This window comes from Microplitis mediator, chromosome 1, assembly GCF_029852145.1.
Source record: "Microplitis mediator isolate UGA2020A chromosome 1, iyMicMedi2.1, whole genome shotgun sequence".
Classification (NCBI taxonomy): Eukaryota; Metazoa; Arthropoda; class Insecta; order Hymenoptera; family Braconidae; genus Microplitis; species Microplitis mediator.
Genome location: NC_079969.1, coordinates 6,129,234 through 6,154,846, shown reverse-complemented (window position 1 = coordinate 6,154,846; position 25,613 = coordinate 6,129,234). Strand labels below are relative to the sequence as shown.

The 25,613-nt window shown below is 31.3% G+C and overlaps 5 protein-coding genes across 5 annotated transcripts; 3 read left to right on the top strand and 2 right to left on the bottom strand.

Annotated features, from left to right (window-relative positions):
- Positions 1-976: 976 nt before the first annotated feature.
- Positions 977-7,137, bottom strand: LOC130674403 (eukaryotic translation initiation factor 4E type 3-like). The gene is made up of 6 exons (XM_057479722.1): positions 6,771-7,137; positions 2,980-3,100; positions 2,760-2,867; positions 2,215-2,337; positions 1,208-1,307; positions 977-1,140 (listed from the first exon to the last, which is right to left on the bottom strand). Exons 1-6 carry the CDS (start codon positions 6,917-6,919, stop codon positions 1,106-1,108), a joined length of 636 nt encoding a protein of 211 aa, XP_057335705.1. The 5' UTR covers positions 6,920-7,137; the 3' UTR covers positions 977-1,105.
- Positions 7,138-8,244: 1,107 nt separating this feature from the next.
- LOC130672570 (uncharacterized) lies at positions 8,245-13,726 on the top strand. The gene is made up of 3 exons (XM_057477213.1): positions 8,245-10,811; positions 11,615-11,814; positions 11,884-13,726. Exons 1-3 carry the CDS (start codon positions 8,753-8,755, stop codon positions 13,642-13,644), a joined length of 4,020 nt encoding a protein of 1,339 aa, XP_057333196.1. The 5' UTR covers positions 8,245-8,752; the 3' UTR covers positions 13,645-13,726.
- A 217-nt stretch (positions 13,727-13,943) lies between these two features.
- LOC130668595 (uncharacterized) lies at positions 13,944-17,526 on the bottom strand. The gene is made up of 3 exons (XM_057470958.1): positions 17,096-17,526; positions 16,010-16,499; positions 13,944-15,949 (listed from the first exon to the last, which is right to left on the bottom strand). The coding sequence occupies exons 1-3, from the start codon at positions 17,210-17,212 to the stop codon at positions 14,454-14,456; spliced, it is 2,103 nt and encodes a 700-aa protein (XP_057326941.1). The 5' UTR covers positions 17,213-17,526; the 3' UTR covers positions 13,944-14,453.
- Positions 17,527-18,319: 793 nt separating this feature from the next.
- Positions 18,320-19,731, top strand: LOC130674645 (bromodomain-containing protein 2-like). Its single transcript, XM_057480042.1, has one exon. The coding sequence runs from the start codon at positions 18,620-18,622 to the stop codon at positions 19,724-19,726; it is 1,107 nt and encodes a 368-aa protein (XP_057336025.1). The 5' UTR covers positions 18,320-18,619; the 3' UTR covers positions 19,727-19,731.
- A 1,527-nt stretch (positions 19,732-21,258) lies between these two features.
- On the top strand, positions 21,259-24,078 carry LOC130674653 (serine protease snake-like). Its single transcript, XM_057480054.1, has 5 exons — positions 21,259-21,308; positions 21,401-21,546; positions 21,640-21,877; positions 23,294-23,541; positions 23,626-24,078. Exons 1-5 carry the CDS (start codon positions 21,259-21,261, stop codon positions 23,955-23,957), a joined length of 1,014 nt encoding a protein of 337 aa, XP_057336037.1. The 3' UTR covers positions 23,958-24,078.
- Positions 24,079-25,613: the final 1,535 nt, after the last annotated feature.

Here is a 25,613-nt window from a genome sequence, read left to right as displayed (position 1 = left end):
GTAACCGGTGTAAAAACGGAGTAATATCGGTGTAAAAGTGGGGTAACCGGTGTAAAAGCGGGGTAACCGGTGTAAAAACGGAGTAATATCGGTGTAAAAGCAGGGTAAACTGCGTCCGCTTGGAGTATCAACTTTAAAGATTATAAAACACAAAAAATGTCAGTTCTTTATGAAAATTAATAAAGAATATTATTTATTAACAAGTATAGTGATCGAGTAAGTAAAAATATTCACAAAGTAAAATATTTTAACACCGGTAAAGAATATCTACACCAGTGGCGGCGTTATTTTAACACCGGTCTAGAATATTTACACCGGCAGCGGTGTTATTTTAACACCGGTACAGAATATTTACACCGGCGGTGGCGTTATTTTCACACCGCTTTCGGTGTTGAAATTTAACACCGCCGATTTTAACACCTACACCGCTTGGACTTACCCCGGTGATTTTTTACAGTGTAGTTATATTCACTAATATTTGGATCTAGTTATATCTAACCGTTTAGATATGATTATATCTAATCAGAATCAACCATTTGTTCTCGGGTTGTTGGAAAAAAGTAAACCTTAACTCTCCTTTTAAGAAATAAATCCTGATCTCAAGTTAACGAACAATCACTTCTTTTTCTCTTATGCAATTAATCTTTTTTAACTAATGCGGGATGTCCTATCTTATCCGAAAAGAGTTAATACACACAGACATCCGGACGTCCAAGTAAATTTTTTTTCAAACTCGTTTTTTCTTTAAAGTAGCAGAACAAATGTTCTTTAAAAAACATAAAGTAAGTTTTCTCAAGTCTTTTCTTGATATACGTGTACTCATATCTATCCTATGGATGAAAAATGAACGTTATAGTCATTTTAAGGCCAGAAAATTGCTTGGCCTTGACGTGTTGAGAGTAGAGCACTACCTCAAACGCTTCGCGTTATGAGGCATGCAAAAATAGTTTTATTAATTAAAATAAATACAACCTCATTATTCAGTATACAAAATAATTTATTATTAATTATGATTATTAAAAATTTTTTTTATCATTTACAATATTATAGGTTAAATAAAGTACATTAATTAATTAATTCTTTGGATAAACTTTAATATAATATGTCAATGACGTTCATATGCATAATTCAATTGATGAGCTGGAATAAAAATAATAAATTATCAATACAGAAATAAATTATTCAAATAATATGAAAAACTACTTACGTTTATAAAATTCACCGAGGAAATTAATATTCGGTAAAAGTTCTAAGACGGCTGGTATAATTGTAGCTGAATCTGCAAGGTCGGCTTTGGTGTTCCAAATCTTATGAAATAACAAAAAAAAAAAATAAAGAAAAAATGTATATTAATAAAAAAATGATAGCTTTACAATAATTTTTAATTTCTGAGATTTTGAAAGTTTTGCTTAAAAATCTTAGGAGTAGTTACGCTATTCATTTTAAGTGATTCCGTGCCTCAATATCAATTTGAATATATTGTTAATTAGATAATCAAGAAAGAAGATAAAAAATCCCTAGCAGATCCGAATTACAGTAAATTACTGTAAAGTACCGCAAATTACGGTATTCTGAATAATTATCGTAATTTGCGGTAAAATAAAGTATTTTACGGCAAACTTGCGGTAAAATTGCGGCAATTCACCGTAAAGATTGAAGCAATACTGCGGTATTTTACCGAAATTTACGGTATCCAGAAGAATTACTGTAAAATACGACATTTTACCGTAAATTACGGCAATCTACCGTAAATTGCGGTAAAATAAAGTATTTTACGGCAAACTTGCGATAAAATTGCGGCTATTCACCGTAAAGGTTGCGGCAATACTACGGTATTCCACCGCAATTTACGGTATTCAGAAGAATGACCATAAATTACGATATTTTACCGGAAATTACGGTAATCTACCGTAAATTGCGGTAAAATAAAGTATATTACGGCAAACGTGCGGTAAAATTGCGGCAATGCACCGTAAAGGTTGCGGCAATACTGCGGTATTTTACCGCAATTTACGGTATCAAGAAAAATTACTATATACGACATTTTACCGTAAATTACGGTAATCTATCGTAAATTGCGGTAACTTGTCGTAATTTGCGACAAATTTGCCGTAAAAACGGTATTTTGCGGTAAAATACGGTAATTTACCGTAATTCGGATTCACTAGGGATCGAATCGATATAAAAGATAAAGTTTGGAAAATTTCTTCTTACTTGAATTAAATCATCTCTATCTCTTACAGATACAGTAGCACCACATATTTCATCATCTTTATGTATATATTTATTAAATTGTTCGCCAATTGCAGCTAAAACAACTTCTTTCCAAACAGCTTCCTATAAAAAATATATATATAGCAATTACTTGTGATTACTACAGTTAACTTGGATTTGGTTCCGTCAAAGTAATAGGATTTTCTCTAGAATAGATATTTTCCATCAGACTAGTGTCATAATTAACTATTAATTAATTATTTTTATATTACCGACAAAATTGTGATAAAATGTGCGGCTACTTTAATAATAAACAAATAAAATTTTTATAGTTCCGTCTTGCCCCCTTCTGTCACTGTTTACTTTTCCCTAGTTTATTTTGTTGATGGGTATTTTGTTATCGGGCCAATTATTACGCAGCTTTAAAGAACAGAAATAAATATATTTTAGAGGAAACCAAAAATACTCTGGCGGAGTCCAAGTTACTCAGGATTTTATTTCTGTATAAAAAATAAATAAAAAAATATTTTTTTTCATAAACTCACGGTATCATTTTTATGACATCTAAATCTCCATGTTCCACCCATCCTATTATTAGTTTCTTCCCATAATGGCAATCGTTCGTCTCTCATTAAGTGATAACTATATTTATTCTAATAAAATACAAAAAATTAATACATAATTATAATTGTATTTTTTTTCTTATGATGTCGTTAAAAAATTATCTCTGCATAAATAATTATAAATTATAAAGACAATATTTACTTGAATTTCATAAACTTTAGGTATATTATTATAAACAGCCCAAAATTTTTGTATCGTATCAACAGTATAAACTTTTTTCAAATTATCTTTGTATTCGTCTACTGTCCTGCCTCGAACAGCTCTGTTGAAATAATTATAATTATTTTTAGAACATATAATATTGAATTATTCACTATAAGTTTACTATTAAATAAAATAAAAAAGCTAAAAAAAAAAAAATGAACTTTTGAATTTGAAAGTTAAAATCAACAGTACACCTAAATTTTACATGAAATTTCCTCTTATTTGCGTACCCACATCAATATATTTGTAAAACAAAAAATTATTTCACAAAAATCACCATATAATTTTTTTTTTTTATATTTTCGTGATGATATTAATTAATCGCGAGACAGTTCATATTATGCCCTGATTAGAAAATACGATTAATGACGATTAAAAATGTTTTGATCATTTTGAATCGTCAATTGATGATTAAAGATGATTAAAAACGATTAAATTTTAAATCGTTTTAAATCGTTTTTAATCTTCATGCAGGACCAGAAATTGCAATATTATTTTACGATTAAAGACGATTCATGACGATTAAAAATTTCAAATCGTCATGAGTCGTCTTTACATGGAAAAAAATGATGCTCAAAATTTTAATAGTTTGTAGTTTATTTTTGACTTAAAATTAGTATATTCGATACTAATATAAAACCAGGATCATTATATATATTACAAAATGGCTATTATTTATATTAAAATTTGATACACATAGAAGAGCAAAATTTGTTATTTCGTATATTAAAATTAATATGAAAAAGAATCGATAAATTGGTATCTACAATTACTATTCAAATAAACATAGAAAAATTTAAAAATAAGGAACCGAAAAATTAGTAAACGTACATATTAATATATAAAGATCTAGTATACTAATTTTTCATTTTATTATTTACCACTTATTCGATACATGTATATTAGGGTGCTTCATTTCAGAGCAACATTTTTTTTTTTTAAGTGCTTGTGGAAAAAATCATAGTTCAACACAAAAAAAAAATTTTCGCGGAAGAAAAAAAATTCTATGTCGATTACAGACCTAGATCATCGAAAAATTATGTTTTCCCATTTAAATAACACGGAAAAAATTTTTTTTTTAGCTTTAAGTATTGTTAACTCATTAAACAAATTAATAGATCGAATAGAATAATACATATTTTTGTAGGAAATTGAACGCTCTACAAAAAAAGTTTCTTATCATTTTTCGATTAACCCATCTGTTCCCTGATTAAAAATATTGATTGAAACGAATTGAGAAGCGGTCGATCCATGCAAACTGTATATCTATATATACAAACAAAAAAATTGAAATCAATTGAAATTATTGAAAAGAATTCGAATTTCATCACTTTTAATTCTTTATAATCAATATTTTTAAACAGGGTTCAAAAGTTATTGGAGCTCGAAGTAAAGTTGGAGATCTTTTTACTTTTTCGGCGAAACTATCAGACTTATCACAAAATGTTGTAGAGTCTTTTTTGTTGACAATTTTATTCTCTACAAATTATTATCGGTAAAGTTTTTTGAAATCCAGCATCGTTTTCTAGTTATTTCTATTTTAATGTCGAGATCTTGAAATCGACCAGAACCACTTTTTTAAGAGCTTGAAATTAAAATGAAAATAAATAGAAAATAATACGAAATTTAAAAAAATTTTACTAATACTAACTTGTAGAGAATAAAATTGTCAACAAAAAAGATTTTACAACATTTTTTGATAAGACTGATAGTTTCGCCGAAAAAGTAAAAAGATCTCCAACTTTACTTCGAGCTCTAATAACTTTTGAACAGATGGATTTATCGAAAAATGATAAGAGACCTTTTTTGTAGAGCGTTCAATTTCCTACAAAAATATGTATTATTCTATTCGATCTATTAATTTGTTTAATGAGTTAACAATACTTAAAGCTAAAAAAAAAATTTTTCCCGTGTTATTTAAATGGGAAAATCGAATTTTTCGAAGAGCTAGGTCTGTAATCGACATAGATTTTTTTTTCTTCCGCGAAATTTTTTTTTTTGTGTTGAACTATGATTTTTTCCACAAGCACTTAAAAAAAAAATGTTGCTCTGAAATGAAGCACCCTAATGCATATAATAAATTAATTTATAATAACAAATAAATAACATTTTATATTAATTATTAGTCAATGGGATAGAATTTATAAAATAAAAGTTAAATGTTTTCGGTATATTTATGAGCAAAAAATCAGTATCTAGTATACTAATTTTTCATTTTATTATTTACCGCTTATTCGATTTATGTATATTGTAAATTAATTTATAATGATGAATAAATGATATTTTAAGCTAACAATTGATCAGTGATATCAAATTTATAAAATAAAAGTTAGTAACTTTTGCAATTTTTGTAAATTTTTCGTAATCGTAAAATAATATATTGCAATTTCTGCACAGTGAAAAATATTGTGTTAAAATCAAAACAATCTGTGTTAGAAACAGTCCACACAATATTTGTGTTATTTTTCAACACAGACTATTTGTGTTGAATTTAAACACAAGATTTGTGTCAAAATTTCTACACTTTTTTTGTGTTGATTTTAAAGTAACATTTACTAAATGTTAATAATATCGATTTTTATACTAAGTAACACTTTTAAAGTGTTGAAGAGTAAATCGATTAAAAATTTTAAAATAACACAAAGAATTGTGTTGATTTGACACAAAATAATCAACACAAAAATTTTAACACGGACCGTTTTTAACACAGATACACAATATTTTTTACTGTGTGGTCCCACATGAAGATTAAAAACGATTCATGACGATTTGAAATTTTAATCGTCATTAATCATTTGTAATCGTAAAATAATAAACCGTCTTTTGACGATTAGAGACGATTAAATGTGAAAAACCATGACGAATATGACTATTAAAGACGATTAATGACGATTAAATGGTATCAGGCGTTTTGAGCACCTGACAAAATATTCCCGACAAAATATCTCCGGACAAAATATCCCCATGAAAAGAAAGCAAAAATAGTGAAAGTGGCAACTATTACATAATAATATTATGGGGGATATTTTGTCCCCATAAATATCCCCTCGAAACGAAAGCAAAAATAGTGAAAAAAGCCAAAAAAAAATGACACAAAACTGGGGATATTTTGTCCAGAGATATTTTGTCGGGGATATTTTGTCAGGTGCTCAAAACGCATGGAATCGATTAAATTTGTAATCATTTTTAATCGTAACCAATCGTTTTGTTTAATCAGGGCATAAATAGAAAAATGAATTTTCTTTATCAATCTAGAATATTCTATGGTCAAATTGTAAGCAAGTGATTCATTGTTATATTGACAATCTTTTAACTTAGAATTTTATCTTCTCACTTATTATATTTTTTTTTTAATTTTTTATTTTTACAACAAAAAAATATTGAGTTCATTGATATAAATAACAAATGCGACGAAATATTTATTTAGTGACTCAATATATATATATACAATGAAAATGACGATTAAAAGTAAACCCAACACTAAAATAAATGAAGCTAACAATTAAATTTACACTTAAAAGAATATATTTTTTTTTATTTAAAAAATAATAAACAAATTTTCATTTTTACAGAACAATTTAATTTAAGAAGTACAATAAATATATAAAATTTTTTATAAATTATCACACTACAGTAGAAATTTGTTTTATGGAAAATATAAAAAAAATAGTAATTACAAATTTATCTGTGCAAATGAGAAGAAACGATTGAAAATATAATTAACTCACTTGTCAAGCCAAAATGTCCATGAAGATTGTAAAGGAATATCAGTTAAATCATTTTCATTAATTTTTTCATCACTATTAGTATCAAAAACTTTTAATTTTATTAAATCACTAGAGGTTTGATCAGACGTTTTACATTCAAGCGTCGCCATACTTGTAATTTACGTCGTTGACGGCTGATTAAACTGAGCTCTTGTTGAAACTGTGACTCAGGTCATTAGACTTTAATGTTTTTATCAATAAAACTATATATATATTATTATCTAACGCGTTTTTAAATATTTATTTATAACTGTGTTTATTGTCGGGTTTCCAAGAAAAAAAAAAACAGATTATATTATCAAAAATAAATAACAGTGGGTTTAATTGTACTGATAGTGCGTAAAATGAACAGTATTTACTTTTGATTTGAGATGTGAATTGTAAAATATTGTCGCAATTTACATTGTCCATATTCGATAAATATACTTTCTTTTCACGATCCAACTGATCATATGGTAAAGTCCCTCCCTCCCTCCCTGATAGCCAAGTTGACGGCAACCTGGCGACAATCTACTGCCGCAACGTGTCGCCAAGTTAGCCGCAAAAGTTGTCACCTCCATAAGTTGACGGCAACTTTCCGAGAAACTTGTCGACAACTTTCAGCTCGTGTTACTGTTGACTACAAGTTGTCTACAAGTTGCTCAGAAACTTTGCGACAGATTGCGGCAGTAGATTGTCGCCAAGTTTCTGAGCAACTTGGGGCCAACTTGTAGTCAACAGTTACACGAGCTGAAAGTTGTCGACAACTTATCGTCAAGTTGGTCGCAACTCATGTACACTAACTTTCTGATCAGAAACTCTGGATATCAGGGCTGATAGCCAAGTTGGCAAGAAACTCTGGCGTGAAACTTACAGCCGCATCTAGACACCAAGTTGCCCGCAAAAGTTGATACTTCCAAAGTTGATAAACACTTTCTGAGAAAGTTGGTGGCAAAAGTTGGAAATTCAATGAGTTGACGGTAAATTGTCTCGCTTTTTCTCAAGAAACCTGCATTCCGGTTGCGGCTCCATACTGACGTCAACTTTCTCAGAAAGTGGTGGTAACTTGTAGCCAAAAGTTGTTGACAGCTTGTCGTCAAGTTGGTCGCAAAATAATGAGTACCAGCTTTTGGATAGAAACCCTGGCTATCAGCTGATAGCAACTTTTTGGTCAGAAATTTTTTGTCAATTCTTAGAAAGTTGGCCACAATTTATCACCGCGACCTGTCGCCAACTTTCTGAGAAAATTGAAGGCAACTTTTGTCACAAATTTTCCCAGAAAGTTGACCAGTTGCTGTAAACTTTTGGGAATCCCAATTTTATCAGTGGGTTGTGGCTTGCTTACCGTCGGTGAGAAAAGTGAACTTCTATATCGACTTAAGATATTGATGAAGGAAAAGTTGACAATCGATTCGAAAGATGCCCTGATAGCAACACTTGCTCTCGAGTTCTTACGGTTAACGGTTAGCTTTACGTCAGATTTTGCTGTTCCAAGAATTGACTACAAGATGAACTACAAGTTGGTGTCAATTTAAACCATAAGCTGAAGACAAGTTAACCGAAAGACTTGATCTGCAGAAACTTTCCTGAAAGTTGTAATCATTGTCTTTTAAAATTACTCTTGTTCAAATTGACCACAATAACTCACAGGTACCTGGGAAAAAATAATCATACCTGTCCATGCCTCTTCATATCTGAAACGTTAAATAATTTGTGTTGAAATAAAATTTTAAAAATAATAATAACCTCAAAAAATGGATGCTCACGATAATTATGACCCAGAAGTTGAAGCCTGACTTTACGCTGGAATTTATTATTCAAATGACACTTATCCAGATACAAATAATCCAGAGCCGTCATCACCATCAACGTCATTGGTAAGAAATAATTTAAATATTGATGGCAGTAACATTAATACAGGTTTGAATTCCGAGGCAATAAAATCTTATGCTAAAAAGACAGGAATGTTTCCTAAAAGACATCGGGCTTTGATTGATGGGTTCAAGCCAACAGGAAGATTTAGATGGGAACCTCCAATGGCTGGCGGGAATTATTACGATGATCTAAGACCAAGTCATCAGTTTCCTGATAGAGATCCAGTGAATCCTACGTTCCATGTTGACGCTCGTGGTTCCAGGTCAATGCTTCCATTTTTTGAACGCGAACCTAGACCACTGATGCCATATGATGGTCCTAGATCAGTACCATCATACGATCGTGGTCCTAGATCATTACCACCGTATGATCATGGCCATAGATCAGTGCCACCATTTGATTACGATCCTAGATCATTTCCTTCATATAATTATGATCCCAGATCACTGCCACCATATGATCATGATCCCAGATCAGTGCCACCATTTGATTACGATCCTAGATCATTTCCTTCATATAATTATGATCCCAGATCACTGCCACCATATGATCATGATCCCAGATCTATGCCACCATTTGATTACGGCCCTAGATCACTGCCACCATTGGATTATATCCCAAATTCAAATTATCGATTCGATCGTAATTTTTTACCAAATCCTATGCATCAAAATTCAGGATTTAATCAGCAAGATTTTATAAAATTATCAAGTAAAGTTAAAAATTCCAATAGACAATTAGAATTGAAAAATTTAAAATCTAGATCTCGTATAATACTAAAACGTGATAAGACTAAAAAAACAAATAAACCGCCTCCGTTTAAAAGAGTAAATAATAATAATGATCGTACTAGAGCCGCTAGAAATCCAGAGGTCAATAAACAAACGGGTGATTTATCAAAAGACAATGATCTGAATGATTCTATTGAAATAATTGACATTCAGGACCCGGTTCCTGATAAACCGACCGCTGAAACTGAGACCAGTTGCAGCGTTGATGCCAGTACTGATAAAACTAATGACCCGGTCATAAATGATAAGAATCCAGAGAAAACTGACAACAACTCAAGTAAAAATTATGACAATTCTGAGGGGAATGACAACACTGCCAATAAAAATGATGATCTGGATAAAGACAATGATCAGAGTACGAGTAATTTTGCTGATGATGCTCAGGATCTGACAGCGACAGCATCAGAAAATGTAGAAACTGATAAAATTAATGATGATGACAACTCAAAGTATAATGTAAAATGTGCCTCTGCTGAAAAACGTCAAGCTGAAAAATCTAAATCATCAGAATCTGAGGAATCATCAGACACTGAATCTGATGAGTCGATATTTGAAGTACCGGTGCCGCCAAAACCACCGCCTCTATTGATAAATTTGAATGATTCATCAGAATCTTCGGATGATGACAGCGATGATGATGACAATGACGTTGATGTTGATGCTGGTGATGATCATGATGATAAAAATGACAAAGAAGAATCTTTGACTACTGATTCATTCGTTGCGTGCTCGAATAATTCAAATTCATCAAGAGAAAATTGCAGTGAGACAAATAATGAAAAACAACATGACGGTGATAAGACTGTCGAAGATAATGATGATGACGAAGAGGAAGAAGATGAAGAAAATTGGATTGAAACCAATGTAATATTGAACTGTTCCCAGGTACAGAAAAGTGTTTCAACTATGGAAGAATTAAAAAAAATAGGACGGGAGTCATCAGTAGATTTGATAAGCGATGACAGTATGACTGAAAGTGAAGCAATGAACTGGAGAACGATCGAGGAGGAAATAAATACTGAGACTACTGATGAGTTGAACACTTCAATGAGGCTCAATATAAGCGGAGGTGAAACTAATGATGGATCTGATAAAAGGTCTCCCAAGTCTGGGGGTAAAGGCGATAAGAATCAAAGCCCATCGTCGGGAAGCAGGAAGAGGGCGCGAGAGGCCGGGGGTAAAAATAGAGATGAATTTTTGAAGCCTATCAAGTTGCCCAGGAATGAAAAGACAAGTGAGGTTTCTTTTGAGGAGTATCTGGCTCAGCCGATGCCCAAACAGCTGCTGGCTTTTTACACCGACTATCGAGACAGTGAATTTATGAACGACGTCAGGGATATTCAGAGCCAAATGTCAAGTATGTGGGAATTTAATTTTTAGGTTTTATAATTTTTTTAGAAATTCAAAGGAAATTATTAGCAATTATAAATTAATTCATTACGAATCTTAAGAATTACGGTGAAAATATTGATCGTACCAAAAAATTTTTCAAATAAAAGTTGTTCAAAATTGAATTTTACAAATAAAATGTCTCTTATAATTTTTTCTTAGGACTAATAAAAAAGCCGTAATTTCAAAATTAAGATTTTCGTAATTAACAAAAATTTGAATCATTCATTATGAATCTTAATTTTGAAATTACGATGAAAATATTGGTCATTTAAAAAAGTCATAAGAGAGATTTTTTTTATAAAATTGAATTTCCTACAAATTTTGTTGAAAAACTTTTCTGATAAAACCAATATTTTCGCCGTAATATCAAACATTTCAAAATTAAGGCAAAAATCTTGTCCCTAGTGAATTTTAAAAATTTTAAATTATAAAATCCAACTCAATATTTTGATTAATTGTGTACTTGAAAATTGGAACTTTTTTTGCGGAACAAAAATGAATAGTAAAAAATCTACCGGATCCAGATTTCGGAAATATTTCGTATAAGTGCTAGTATGTCAGCCAAAAATTACAGCCCACCCCCGCCCCAATTACCCCCAATCATCTTTAAGCAGTAAAATTACATAATTTTTTTTCATTTCCATTGCGCGTTTTTCAAAACGATCCAATCTTCAGGTACATAAATTTCATTGAATTTCCGCACAATTATCCTTGAAAATCTATAAAATTTTTGACAATATATTTATTTATTAATTTATTTTATTTAAGGAAATCCAAATCGCTGGGCGATACTTGATGCCGATATTATGTACCAAAGTGGGAGTGCGAAGAGACTCAAGTGTTCGTCCTGTCAAAAGTACGGACACAAGCGAGAGGAGTGTTCTGAAAAACGTAAAGTCCTGACTTGTCACATGTGCGGTGAAAATGGACACCTTGGGTCACGGTGTCCTCAAAGAATGTGTCTTACTGTAAGTATATTTTTATTATCCATCATATTTAAGTACCCAATTATAAAAATATATTTTATTTATTTTCAGTGCGGAAAAAAATATTCATCATTTCGTAAAACTTGTGAGTACTGTTGTAGATTAAACTGCACTCTGTGCAAAAGTAAAGGTCACCTGAAAACAAACTGTCCGGACCTATGGCGGCGTTATCACCAAACAACGACACCCGACACCATAAATATACCCGTGGAACCAAACAAAATTTTGAAACCCTCTAGCAAATTAAGCTGCTGCAATTGCACACGTCGCGGTCACGACAGTTCTACTTGTCCTCGTTACCGTTGGTCTCAACATTTTCCATCTCCTTATTTTGTTACGAGTTACACTGAAGGTCCTGGTTACCCTCCAAGACCCAGAACCTCAACATCAGTCACTGAACTTACGGTAGAAAATCGCGCGCCAGAGCCATCAGCTGATTCCGACAATCAGTTGGTTATTTCTGAACCACCAGCTACTCAACCATCACCATCATCATCATCATCGACATTTGATAGTAATATAATTTTATATCACTACACAAATATACCAGCTAGCAGAGAATTGGAATCCGCTGATTGGCCGAGCGAAATAATTTTACCTCATGAAATACCAAATATAAGTTACCAATTTATCGATAATTCATCATCACTACGGCCAGAATTTGTGTCAAAACATTTTCCTCGGTCATCGCCATATTTAATTGATCTGATAATAAAACGGATTGACAGTAAAAATGTTGAGATAAAAATAAAAACACCAACAGAAATGTCAACATTTGAATTTAAAAAATTGATAATTCAGTGGCTGTCAAGACGTCCAGTAGATCGGGATAAAATGTCAGCTGTTGATTCTTTGCCAGTTAAAAAAGAAAAAATGTTGAACATATTTATCGATAAATTGTATGGCTTTGTAACAAATTCATCATTAAAAGGAATAATAGATTACGACTACAAAAGTTCGCCAGAAAAACTGCATAAAAATCCAGATAAAATAAAATCTGTAAGTGGTAAATTGAAAAAAAATCCAGTTAGTGAACGTCGTTGTCTTATTAAATTATTATCGTCATTATATAATTTTTGTTTGATACCAATGTCGGAAAATATAATAAGAGATTTTGAAAAATTATTAAATTTATTATCGACAAAAGGATCTAGTGATGATGAAGTGAACACTTCATTACCGCAGTGGATTTACCTCAACTGTTGTTGGTTCAATTTTGAATTATTTACTGGCCATTTGTCGGCTTATGTCGCTGACGCTAAAAAATGTATCTTAGAAAGAGTAAGAGAAGTTAATAAATTAAAAAATTTAGAGATTGATTCAATAAAAGAAAAACTTGGATTAAAACAAATGGTAACGAAGAATGAAAAAAAAACCGGGAAATTAAACGAAAAAAGGTTACAGAATATTCTGATTTTTAATAAACCTATAAAGGTTCGTGACGTTGATGAAAATAATAAAGAAAGTGGTAAAAATGATGGCAGTGATGATAAAACGAGTGAAAAAAAATTGAGTAAAAATAAAACAAAGAATACATCGAAAAAAGTAAATGATGGTAAAAAAATAGACAATTCTCTGATTGTTAATGGGAAAATAAATCACAAGGTTTTGCAACGGGAAAAATTGGTAAGTCGTGCACAGGCTGCACTTGACTTGGCTAAGAAACATGGATTGAAGGGATTCTATGACAGGGCTGAAGAAATAATTAAAAAAATACGAGACCGTTGCAACGTAAAACGTAATGTTATTGAACAATTATGGACGGATATTGTTAAGGAGCTGAGGGGCAAAAATATACTTGTTTTGAATTGATTATTTCTGTAGAAAATAGTGACGAGTGTATATTATTTTATTTTTAATTATTTTTGTTGTTAATAAAAATAATTATATATTATTTGTTTGTTTTATTTTTTCAGTAGATTTTACATTTCTCTTACAATAATTAAAATAAAAAGTGGAAAAAAAAATTTATTTTATAGTCACCTTAATATGTAAATAACTAAATATATTTATATGGTTATTATGGAAATCACACGACAAGGAAAAGTTTTCATAAAAATTACATTTTATTTATTCCATCAAAAACATTAAAATTTTTTAATTTTGTGCCAACGGGTGATTAAAAATTTTTGAATTTTTTATACCTTATTAAAAAGTCAATCATTTTAACAACACACAATATCAATTAATAGATACATAAGTCAAACAACACAACACGCAATATTTAATTACTCAGGTGAAGGACAGCAAGGGCATAAAATGCAACACATTACTTCATAAATTCATGAAATAAAAACCAAGAATGGTTTGTTATTTAATTTCATGATCAAAAACTAAATAATTTTGTACGAAAGCAAATTTTTACGGTTTGTAATTTGGTAATATCGGATGTTCTGCAAATCGAATCCTTAGAAAATCGATTCACCGATTCTTTATAAAACTTTGATTCAAAATGTCAGATTAAAACTCAAAACTTTGATTCATTTATGCGAGGTACCTTGTCCTTTCTAACGCGTCTTTGATAAGTATTTTAAATATCCGTCGATTACTTAAATGACACTGAGTAAAATCAATGAATGAACAGTCATCAAAGTCACGCAATATTACAACAATAGGAATAATTAAACCCGTGTTTCAGCAAAAGCAGTTTGTTTATTGATAAATCCTAATTTTCGCCGTACTTTAATTCGTTTCATTTCTAATTTTTGTAAACGCTTGTCATATGATTCCGTCATTTTTTTGAACAATATTTCAAAAATAAAAACAGTGACTGTCCACATTAAGCTCAATGTACCAAAGAGATAAACTATTCGAAAATCTTCAAACTCTAATTGATCGAATCCACTTTTATATGATTCGATTCTAGCAGCTAATTTCTTTTTTCTTTTTAATTCTTTATAACGTTCAAATCGTTCGGCGTAATGAATGTGGCCGGTTTCAAAAATATTCATTGCTGCTTTATCAATTTTGTTTTTCAAACTCCAACGTTTACGACTCATAAACACATTGTACGTTTTGAATAATAAGTCGTTTGATATGTATAAATTGTCGCTTAATGCAGCCCCACGATCCTTATAAGCAAATATACAAGCCGCTAAAGTATTTTTCGAAACTGATTCAAGTTCCAAGGATGCGCTCTTTAACGGACTTGATATATTTATTGGGCGGGAATCATTAATCAGATGAGAAACATTTACTGGAATCGAATCATTCATCGGGATTAGAGCGATGAACGGAAGTGTATCAAATATCAAACTTAGTGGTTGTCCCGGACCTGTATAATCTCTCATAATGTAATAGTAGCAATCAAAATGACCATTTATATAGTACTCATGCAAGTATTCCTTTTCAGCATCACTTGACCATATTTGTGTGTCGGCTATATAATCGCGGATACTTTCGGCGAAGAAAACTTTATATTTATGTGAATGTAAATCATTTAAATTTTCAACCCTACGATAACTCGGTTTTGCAAGCAAAGCCATTAGTTGTCCCTCTAATGCCGGATTGAACATCAACATAAATAAAGATGCCGATAGAAAAGTAATACGCATAAATAAACGTTCTATGGATGTCGTCATCCCCATATTCAATACCAACGAAAAGATATCGAAAACGGTTTCGATAAAATTGAACTTATTATTGACTAAAATAAGTATAAAAATACTACTCAGAATAATAATAGAGAGTATCAGAGTTTGGTCACTAAACATACTGTCGACAATTTGGTCAAGGATTGGAATAGAACGCGAGTTTGTTACTATCATGTAGCCTTCTTCTGAGTATAGCGGAATAACATCGAGATATTCGTAATAAAGTAGATCGAGTGGTTGTAATTTCAACCATACATCGTACTTGTCATTATTAAATAATTTTTTAGTTCTGGTAGAATGTGGAACATCATGAAACATATAATAGTGCATCACCGGTGTGACATTCATCATTGAAAATATCTTTTCAAAAACAAAATACGGGTTTCCGGATTGCCCATCGAGTGCTTTAGGTATTAATTCATTTAATGAAACATCACTTAATGTATGACGTGCATAACCTTTTACTGGAAAGCCGTCAAGAATTCTGGTTTTGTCAAAATGGTAACTTAGACACGATTCCGAATCTGTAACAAAAATTTAACATTTAAGAAAAATATAATCACAAATTAAATGCAGTACCCTACCGTTTTTAAATGTCTGCCTATACAATGTCCATCGATTATCACTCGTTTTCTTCTTAACTTTACTCCAGGGCTCCGGTGCTCTATCAGTGTAGGGGTTAAATGTATACACCAGCGTACTTTTGTTGACTTGATCTCGACAGACGTAAAACGATCCAAGGGCTTCAATATCCCACACCATTCTCAGTACTTTCATTGCCTTTCCACAATTTTCACCAACAACGAAAACCAATGACTCGACGTTCCAAATAATCGACGATTTTATTTCGTGAAGAAGAGCTTTTAGTTTTCTATCAGACTCTGCTGATATAATGTACGAGGGATGATTTGGATAGTGCCATTTCATCACAGTTGACTCGAAATCATCATCGATCGTTACAATGGACGCGTTGACCACTTCGTTTATTGAAATTTCGAACATAATGTCAATCAAGTTAACAGTTATAACCGCAGGGTTCAATTCATCAGGAAAGCACAGCTCAAGTAGTTGTTTCTGTTTAAAAATGCAATAATCAATTATGCAATATATTCGTTATCAATCACGTAACTAGTAAATCTATATAGTTAGACTACTGAGAGCTGGATCTTTATTTAACGGTGGGGTATATAAATTGTTTTATGTTAACTTAAAGGAACGCTCTCAGTACTTTTAGTATAAGTACCAAACGAGCCATTAATTTCTATAATCAAAAAATTATTTAACAATCAAATATTCTTATAGTTTTATTTAGATTTTAATCCAAATGAGTTACTTTTTTTTTTTTATAGCGTAAGCAATTTTATTTCTTATAATCAGTGATTACATTTAATTTGAAAAAATAAAAATGTTTTTCCAACGACCGGGTTCATTTTCCCTTAGTCAAGTTTTTCAAATTCTCTAGTGAAACAAACACTTGAAAAAAAAATATTTTCTTTGTTATTGAAAATTTTAAATTGCAAGCATCGATTGGATTGATCAACTTGTCCGACCCTTACCGACCTACTGTAACTAACCATTTAGAAAAAAAAAATTTTGTTTCTCATAAAAATGATGTTTCACTCAGCCCAAACTTCTTCTACTTAAATTATAATTAACAATAAATTAGTTACCGTATCATTGTGAAAATCTGACAAATTCGTTGATTCTGGAGACTCCTCGTTGTCATCGCAGTCGACGAAATTCACAAATAGTAAACATAAAAAAATAAACTTTAGAAACATCATCATTATTAAAATACTTTTGATAATAAAGTTAAATATTTAATCGCGAAATGATCTGCGGAATACGTGCGTCTATTCTCTTTGACTTTTTAGCTGTAACTAACGACAGAATAAATAAATAAACAAATAAAAATATATTAAATAACGAAATATAGTGGGAATGGGAAAGGATACGTGTCCTTTTGTCAATCGATGCGTTACATGTATCAGCTTTTATTTCAAACTATTTATGCTATTTCGCGTTCATGATCTCACTCTTTCTAAAAACTGCGCATTATGTTGCTATTGCAGCCAATTGATTTTCAGAAAAGAAATTATACATTGACCTACATATTGCCCATGTTAAATTGATGCATAAAATAAACATTAAAATTTTGGTACTTTCATTCTTGAAAAAATTTAACTATTTACGGTCAATAAGAATTAAACAACTAGATCTTGAAATATTTATGTAAGATATTTATATTTGGATGAAATTATCAAAATTTTTTTTTCTCATCAAATAAAATCCGTCTAAAAAAATTACATTTGAGAAATTTTTTTTTCTCTATTATGTCAATGTCATTGTAGATTTTATGTTATATCGCATCTGCTTCGATCCGGAATTTCAATGTTAAAATAAATTTATATATAATATGAACATGTTTTTATAATATAAAAATATGTTCCAGGCCTGGTCAGGCATGGTCATTTTTCATGTCTGATCAAATCATGATCAGTCTGATTTCAGTTCTTATGTTTAGAACTGAGACTCTGTAGTTTTTCTCATATTTCCTTACAATAATACTGCATTTAAATTTATATATAGTTACTATTTATACCTCAGTAAGTATTATTAATTTATTACTGAAAGACTTATTCGTATTTATTTGAGTCTTATTCTCTTATCCTATTGTTTAATTATTTTACTTAAAGTGTCATTTATGATCTCAGAGGTAGCTTTGGTTTTACGGTCCCATTCCCTCTCTCTTCGGCTTCTACGTCATTCGCACACTCATTAACAGATTCGTATTAGCCCTTAGCCCCTCTTTTCTCCTTCTATTCTAATTCTAGCCAATTACTTTTGCTCAATTTTTATTAATTTTAGATCTTAGAAAATTCGAAGTCCATTTTCATGCTTGTTCATAAGTTAGTCTTAAAAATAAAATTCTTCAGGCGACGTGGTCTTATTGCAATTAAAATAAAAGTTTTTCTCTTCGCTTTCGAGATATGCAAAATTTGGCATCTTAATTTATCTTTTGCAACAAAATAGCTGTGGTCTGAAACTCATACTTACGAATAATTTTACAATTTTTGAAATTAAACTAATTGACACTACGATAAAATAGCATACAATTCATTTTATCATACAATTCATCATATTCTACAAAAAATCTAGTGATTTGTTAAAGTCAGTGCACAATAAAAGCTATCATGGAGCCAATAGTTCCCGATTCACAAAATCATGCGACTAGCGAAGTTGAAGAAGCTTCGTTACCACGTGAAGAACCTCATCTAGAACCAATAAATGGCGAGGTTCAACCACCTGTATTACCAAGACCAAGTAACCCTGGACGAGTGACTAATCAGCTTCAGTTTTTGAAAAAACAAGTGCTAGAGCCACTGTGGAATCATTCGTATGCTAAACCATTCAAGAAACCTGTCAATACAAATGAGCTCCGATTGCCGGATTATTACAAAGTGATCACTAACCCAATGGATCTGGGCACGATTAAGAAACGTCTTGCAAATAAATACTATCGGTCAGCAGATGAATGCATTGAAGATTTTAATCTCATGTTTAAAAACTGTTATTTTTATAATAATCCGGATCAGGATATTGTGCTGATGGCTCAGACGCTTGAAAAAAGTTTCCAACAGAAGATAACACGGATGCCGAAAAAGGAAATTGAAGTGAACCGTCACAGCGGAAATTTGGGAATTGATCAGGATAGATTCTCAGTTTCAGAGTCTCCAAGAAGATCAACAGACGTCGAAACGTGTGTGAAGAAAGAGGCTGATTCCAGTAATGCCGTCAACGTCAAAACCCTAGCAGAAGAGTCCGGTATTCAGACAGAGCACTCACAAACCAGCAAACCAAAGGTAGAGCTCTCAGCAGGTCTCATGCGTTGCAGGAAAATTCTTAAAAAACTATATCGCAAACGATATTCAGAGTACGCATGGCCCTTTTATAAGCCTCTAAATCCTGAGCATTGGGGCTTCAATGATTATTCAAATAAAATCAAGAAGCCGATGGATCTGTTTACTATAAAACAGAAACTAGATAGTGGTACCTACGCAAATACTCGGGAATTCGCTGAAGACGTACGACTCATCTTTACCAACTGCTATAGGTACAACTGCCGTAAACATGGACTCGTTTCGATGGCTCAACGGTTACAGCATGTTTTTGAAATAATGTATGCCAAAGTTCATACTAGCAAATTGAACAACGCAGAGGCAAATAACAGTATCAGTGATAGCAGTAGGAGTAGTTCAAGTGACGAATCTTTGCTAGAAAATCAAAAGACTATTTTGTAATTTTTTTGAATTTAATGTAATGACTTTTGGTAGTCCACTACTTGAGGTTGCATACTATATTGGTCACAAAAATTAGAGGATACTAAAAAAATCATGTTTTTGGGTGATATTCAAAATGCTGCAATTTAGCGAGAAATTATCGTCCTGAGGTCAAATATTTTTATTACTGATAGCTCGGCTGCCCAAATTCAAAATACAGTAATTGACAAAAATAAAATTTTTTAAATATGAACTAAATCATGTTCACAAGACTCCGCTGGAACTAAAAATACTAAAAAATCGAATTTGAAAAATTTGTCACTTACTGTGTTTTGAAATTAGGCAGCCAAGCTATCGAGTGGCCATAAAAAAATTGGAGGTAAAAAGTTATTTATGAATTTTTTTTCGACTCAGAAGGTCCACGGTCTTCAATAAAAATTTTTAGTAATGTAACCTCAAAGCACGTTGAGTAATTTCTTCTCTTTAATGTGAGAGGCTGAGGTATAAGTGTTCAAAGCAAAAGTGATTTATACACAGAAAAAAAGAATTTTTTGGTGCAAGAAATATTTTGTATTATGAATTGAAGACAAAAATTTTTCTTGGCTCAAGAATTTTATTCTCGCCTAAAAAATTTTTTTCTTGTTCCAAGAAAATTTTATCTTACCCCAAGAAAAGTTTTGTTTTCACTTTATAATAAAAAAAATTTCTTGGTTCAAGTAAAAATTTTCTTAGAACAAGAAAAAATTTTTTGCGCCAAGAAATCCTTTTTTTCTGTGTAGGAATATATGCCGGCAAAATATATACGACAACATTAAAGACATAAGCTACATATATACTATTTTACCGATATATATAATTTTTCGTACGGGTTGACTTTGATAATAATCGTACAGGAAATTGAAATGAAGATTTATAAACTACAAACTATTTACCATAAGCCGTAATTGTATTTTGTTCAAAAATTTTTAAAATACAGTTAAATTCCATTAACTTGGACAGTTAGTCTACAGAGGAACGGAAATTCCGACTTATCGAATGCCCCTTCTCTTTCAAAAAGTAAATTACACGCATGCGCTCTTACATCTACATGAATAATGCACATATAAATATATACAGACATACAAATGTATAACATCGGGTAAGAGACAGCATAGCTCGTAGTGGGGGTCATGATTGAGGGGAAGTTCCGAGTTAATGAAATTCCGCAGTAATAATTAATTTTACCGAAGCTATTTATTGTATATGACGAATATATATGTTTTAAAAAATTATAATGCCAGCATTATAAAATTTGTCGACTGCTATATAATAACTGTATTGCTGCAACAAATTACACAACTGAATATCTGGATTTTCATTAATGGTCAGCGAAATATTACAAAGAAAAAACGATTGTTTCTGTTGGATATGTAAATTAAACAAACGATAACTCGATAAATATCCAAAAAATATGTAATTACCTTGAGGTCTACCAACCTCTGATTGACCTCAAGTAAAAATGAAAATTTTGGAAATTTCAATATTACAGACATTGTAATTTTTTATTTTTAAAAATGTTTAGTGATAATTTAATTACACGTGATATTTCTAAAGAGACCAATAAGTAACGAATTATTAAATGGATTAATCTTTAGTAAACTGAATAAATATAATGAAAATAAAAATAACTATTTTATTTCCGTTGGTTTTATTTAGTACTGAGCTTGTGTGTAAAGTAGATACTAATATAAATATAAATAAATCATTAAGTTTAAATGATAATGAAGATTATTTAAGTGATTATACGATACAAGGAGATTTGATAATAAAAAAAAAATATAATAAAAGAATATCTGAAATAAGTATGTAAAATATAACTTTTTCAAAAATTCGTAATTATTCATTAACAATAATATTTAATAGTTTTTTTTTGTATTTTAATCGGCGGTAATTAGAGTGTGAAGAATACAAAACAATGATACAAAGTTTGAACATAACCTCGAAACAATGTATAAATTGTCCAATGTTTCTAATTTCTCACGGACAAATTGTTGAGGCAAATGAGTTTCCACATATGGCAGCAATCGGATGGATTCATAGACTAAGTAATGACTCAATAAAATATCTTTGTGCTGGTTCATTAATATCAGATCAATGGGTTCTTACTTCTGCGCACTGCACTCATAATCGAATGTAAATATTTTGAAGCCTATTGTATTTTTTTTAATCTAATAACAAGCGATTAAAACCTTATCGACTTGGTCAATAAACTCATTGTTACGTGTACGCTTATCGCAAGTATTGTAAAGTTATGAATATTTCATTTATTACTCGAACGATTGCGATTGGAATTTATATAGAAGTGGCCCTGCTTAAAAATTCCGATAGATTCTTATAGTTGTATGTATAAGGCTTATATAGTTAAGTCTGCAAAAGAATGATCATTTCTCCCAAAATACTTGGCTATGGTTAAGTTGATGACTTCACACTAACGCGCATGCACAGTAATGGATTAATTGTAGAAAATGGTGGGAGAAAAGTCCATTCTTTTGCAGACAACTATACTTAACTATAGCACTTCTCATTGAAGTCAATCATTCTTATAAAATCTCGATGAGAATTTAGAAGAATGTATTGGATTCTATGAGCTTTTCTAAACAGGGGAGGGGGGGGGGGGCTGCCTCTATATTTATCAAGCAAAAATCTAATATTATACATATATTAGATTTCGACCAAAATTGGTTGGCAAGTATGTATTGGCGGATTAAAAGTATATTCGCCCAATTATATGATTTTTGAAAGCAGTTACCTGATCAGGAACTGGGTCCCTTACCTTATTATGCTTGTTTTTGTTAATAGTTTAGAAATTTCAAAGTTCCGTGCAAACATGCAATAATTGTCGATCGACTTGTTCAATAAACTTATATTGTTACGTGTACGCCCAAGTCGAATTATTAAACTTACATTTAATTACGTTAACTTATAAAACTTACATAAGCTTAATGAACTTACGTCTAACTTAAATAGCTTATTAGGCTTGATTATAACTTATCTGGAATAAACTTAACCCAAAGTGATCGGTATTTTTTTTGAAAATACCGATGGTGGGTGATTCGTTAGATAGTTGGGAATATTTGTGCCAAAGTTCAAGTCTGTAAGCCAGATAATGCAAAAAACGGGAGTGTTTTTATCATTCAACCCACTAAAATCTCTCACAGGAAATCCAAATAGAATTGTTTTTGTCCATCTTTCTTAACATTGAATATCTAGATGACGATTTTAACGTCCAATACTTCCACTTACGATTCAAATTTCGACGAGAGTACATTCAAGTTCACTTTGGGTTAATTTTATTCTAGATAAGTTATAATTAAGTCAGTATTTTTATTTAAGACGATTCAAGTTATAATCAAGCCCAATAAGTTATTTAAGCTAGATGTAAGTTCATTAAACTTATGTAAGTTTAATGTAAGTTCTATAAGTTAACGTAAGTTAAATGTAAGTTTAATATTTTGACTCGGGCGCTTATTGCAAATACTTTGTAAAGTTATAAATATTTAAATTATTACTCGAAACATTATATAAATATGTATAATATTTTTTTCATAGAGGGAAACCTGCAGTAGTTAAATTGGGAAGTATTCATTTAATGGAAAATTCAGGTGTGATAATAAAAATAATTTATATTATAAAACATTCAAAATTTAAATCACCACAACTTTATCATGACATTGCCCTATTAAAACTTGAGCGACAGGTAACATTTAAAAGTAATATTCAACCAGCTTGTTTATATAATAAGTTTGAAACAACGCCTGCTGTTGTTTGGGCCACTGGATGGGGTTCTGACCAAAATGGTAAATTTATATGCCGTTAAAAATAATCGTTTATCTGACAATAAATTAGTAAAGAAATTTTGATTAACAATTTGCGGATTTTAGATGATTACAATCCAAGAAACGAACTGATGAAAGCAAAACTACATGTTATTGATAATCTAAACTGCTCATTTGCATACAATTTTACTGCAGTAACGCCGAATGGTATAACACCAAATATGTTGTGTGCAGGAGATTTATTTAATGATTGGAAGAGTGATACATGTACAGGTGATTCTGGTAGTCCGATACAATTTTATCACGATAGAGGAAGTTGTCTATTTGACATTGTCGGTATTACTAGTTTTGGTAAATTATGTGCTGTTAAAAATATACCAGGAGTTTACACTAGAGTCTCACATTACATTGGTTGGATTGAACAGATTGTTTGGTGAAATTTGGGGTAAAAATGATTATATATTGTTATGTAATGTTTACACAGTTTAAAAAAATTTACTTGACTGTCCGTATTGAAAGCAAGATTTCTTGAATAAAATTTTATGGAAAAATAAATTTTTGTTTACATAAATTTTCACTGAGTTATATTAAGATTATACCTTCCAATATAAAAATCTTGAGCAAGACTGGTCACTTTATATGGCTGAGAAAAGATTTGAGTTACAAGTCTCGCGCAGGATTTAAAAAAAAAAAACTATGTGTCTTACATAGTATTTTCAAAAATTTTGCAAGTTAACGTGTGACTTATAGATAAAATTATTTACGCATTCCTTAAGTTAAGATTAATAAGATTTCTGTGATAAATACATAGCTTTCTAAAAACTCAGAATATTAAGTACGTGAGTTGGCCGAGTGGTACGAGCTTCGACTGATACGCAGAAGGGCTCAGGTTCAAATCCCAGTGAAAACAATAATTGAATTTTCATGGGAAAAAAAAGTAAATTATTACCAACTATATATGTTAAAATTTATCATTCAAAGAACATTAGAAAATAAACCAGTTACCATAGCCGAGAAGTAAGTAGACTTACGCCTGAACTCGGTGAGTCTCCAGGCGTGGGTTCGAATCCCAGCGTTAGCCGTAAAAATAGTTCTTTGAAATTTAGCCCCAAAAGCCCCAGCGTACACTCCTATTATGACAAGTCATTCCAGAACCTCCAATGCACAGACTTCATAGCATTTCTCTACCTAAAATTTGTCTTTCGTAAAACAAAGCTATCCTTGAATTGATTCCTCCAATATCTTTACCCAGTACAACTCTCCCTAACCGTAAAATATACTCTGAAACTTCCCTATTCAATGAAAAGACTAACCGAATTAACACTATTCATTATCGACTTAGCTAGAAAATCATCGGTAACCGAGAAAACCCGTTAACTCCCATGTTAACTAAGTTTTGCTAGCGACGTGTCTTAATGCCCCACTTGCAGTTTATAGTCGCTAATGACCCCGGCAGTTAAAAAGCGACTTTAAATAAAATAAATAGAAAAAAATCTATTACAAAACAATATTCTTACTGTATATATTTATCAGTATTGTAAATATTGACTGTTCGTGACTCTAACTTCTCATTTATTAAATGACAAATACTAAAGCACTACGAACGTTCGCAGCTAATTTTTAGTTTAAATTTTTTGAATCGCAGCTTGTCTTTTTTACAGTTCATGCATTATAAAAAATCGGGAGTGAATCCGGATTTAATTTGAATCCGAATGCACTCCGCATTCACTCCGCCACTCGAAGTTCTGGAGTTTTTAAAAAAATCACTCCGCATGCGTGGAGTGAGAGTTTTTTTTAGCGGAGTGATTTCGGATTGACGTGGATTTTATTTCACTTCCAATTCACTCCGGTCCGGAGTTTTAACATTTAAATGAATTTATATTAAACTGTTAAAGAGTGTGTGAGTGCGAGTGCGTGTGTGTGCGAGTATGTCGTGTTTGTGCGAGCGCTGGAGCGTGTGTGTGCGAGTGCGTGTGTTCGGGTGTGTGTGTGTGTGTGTGTGTGTGTGTGTGTGTGTGTGTGTGTGTGTGTGTGTGTGTGTGTGTGTGTGTGTGTGTGTGTGTGTGTGTGTGTGTGTGTGTGCGCGTATCAGC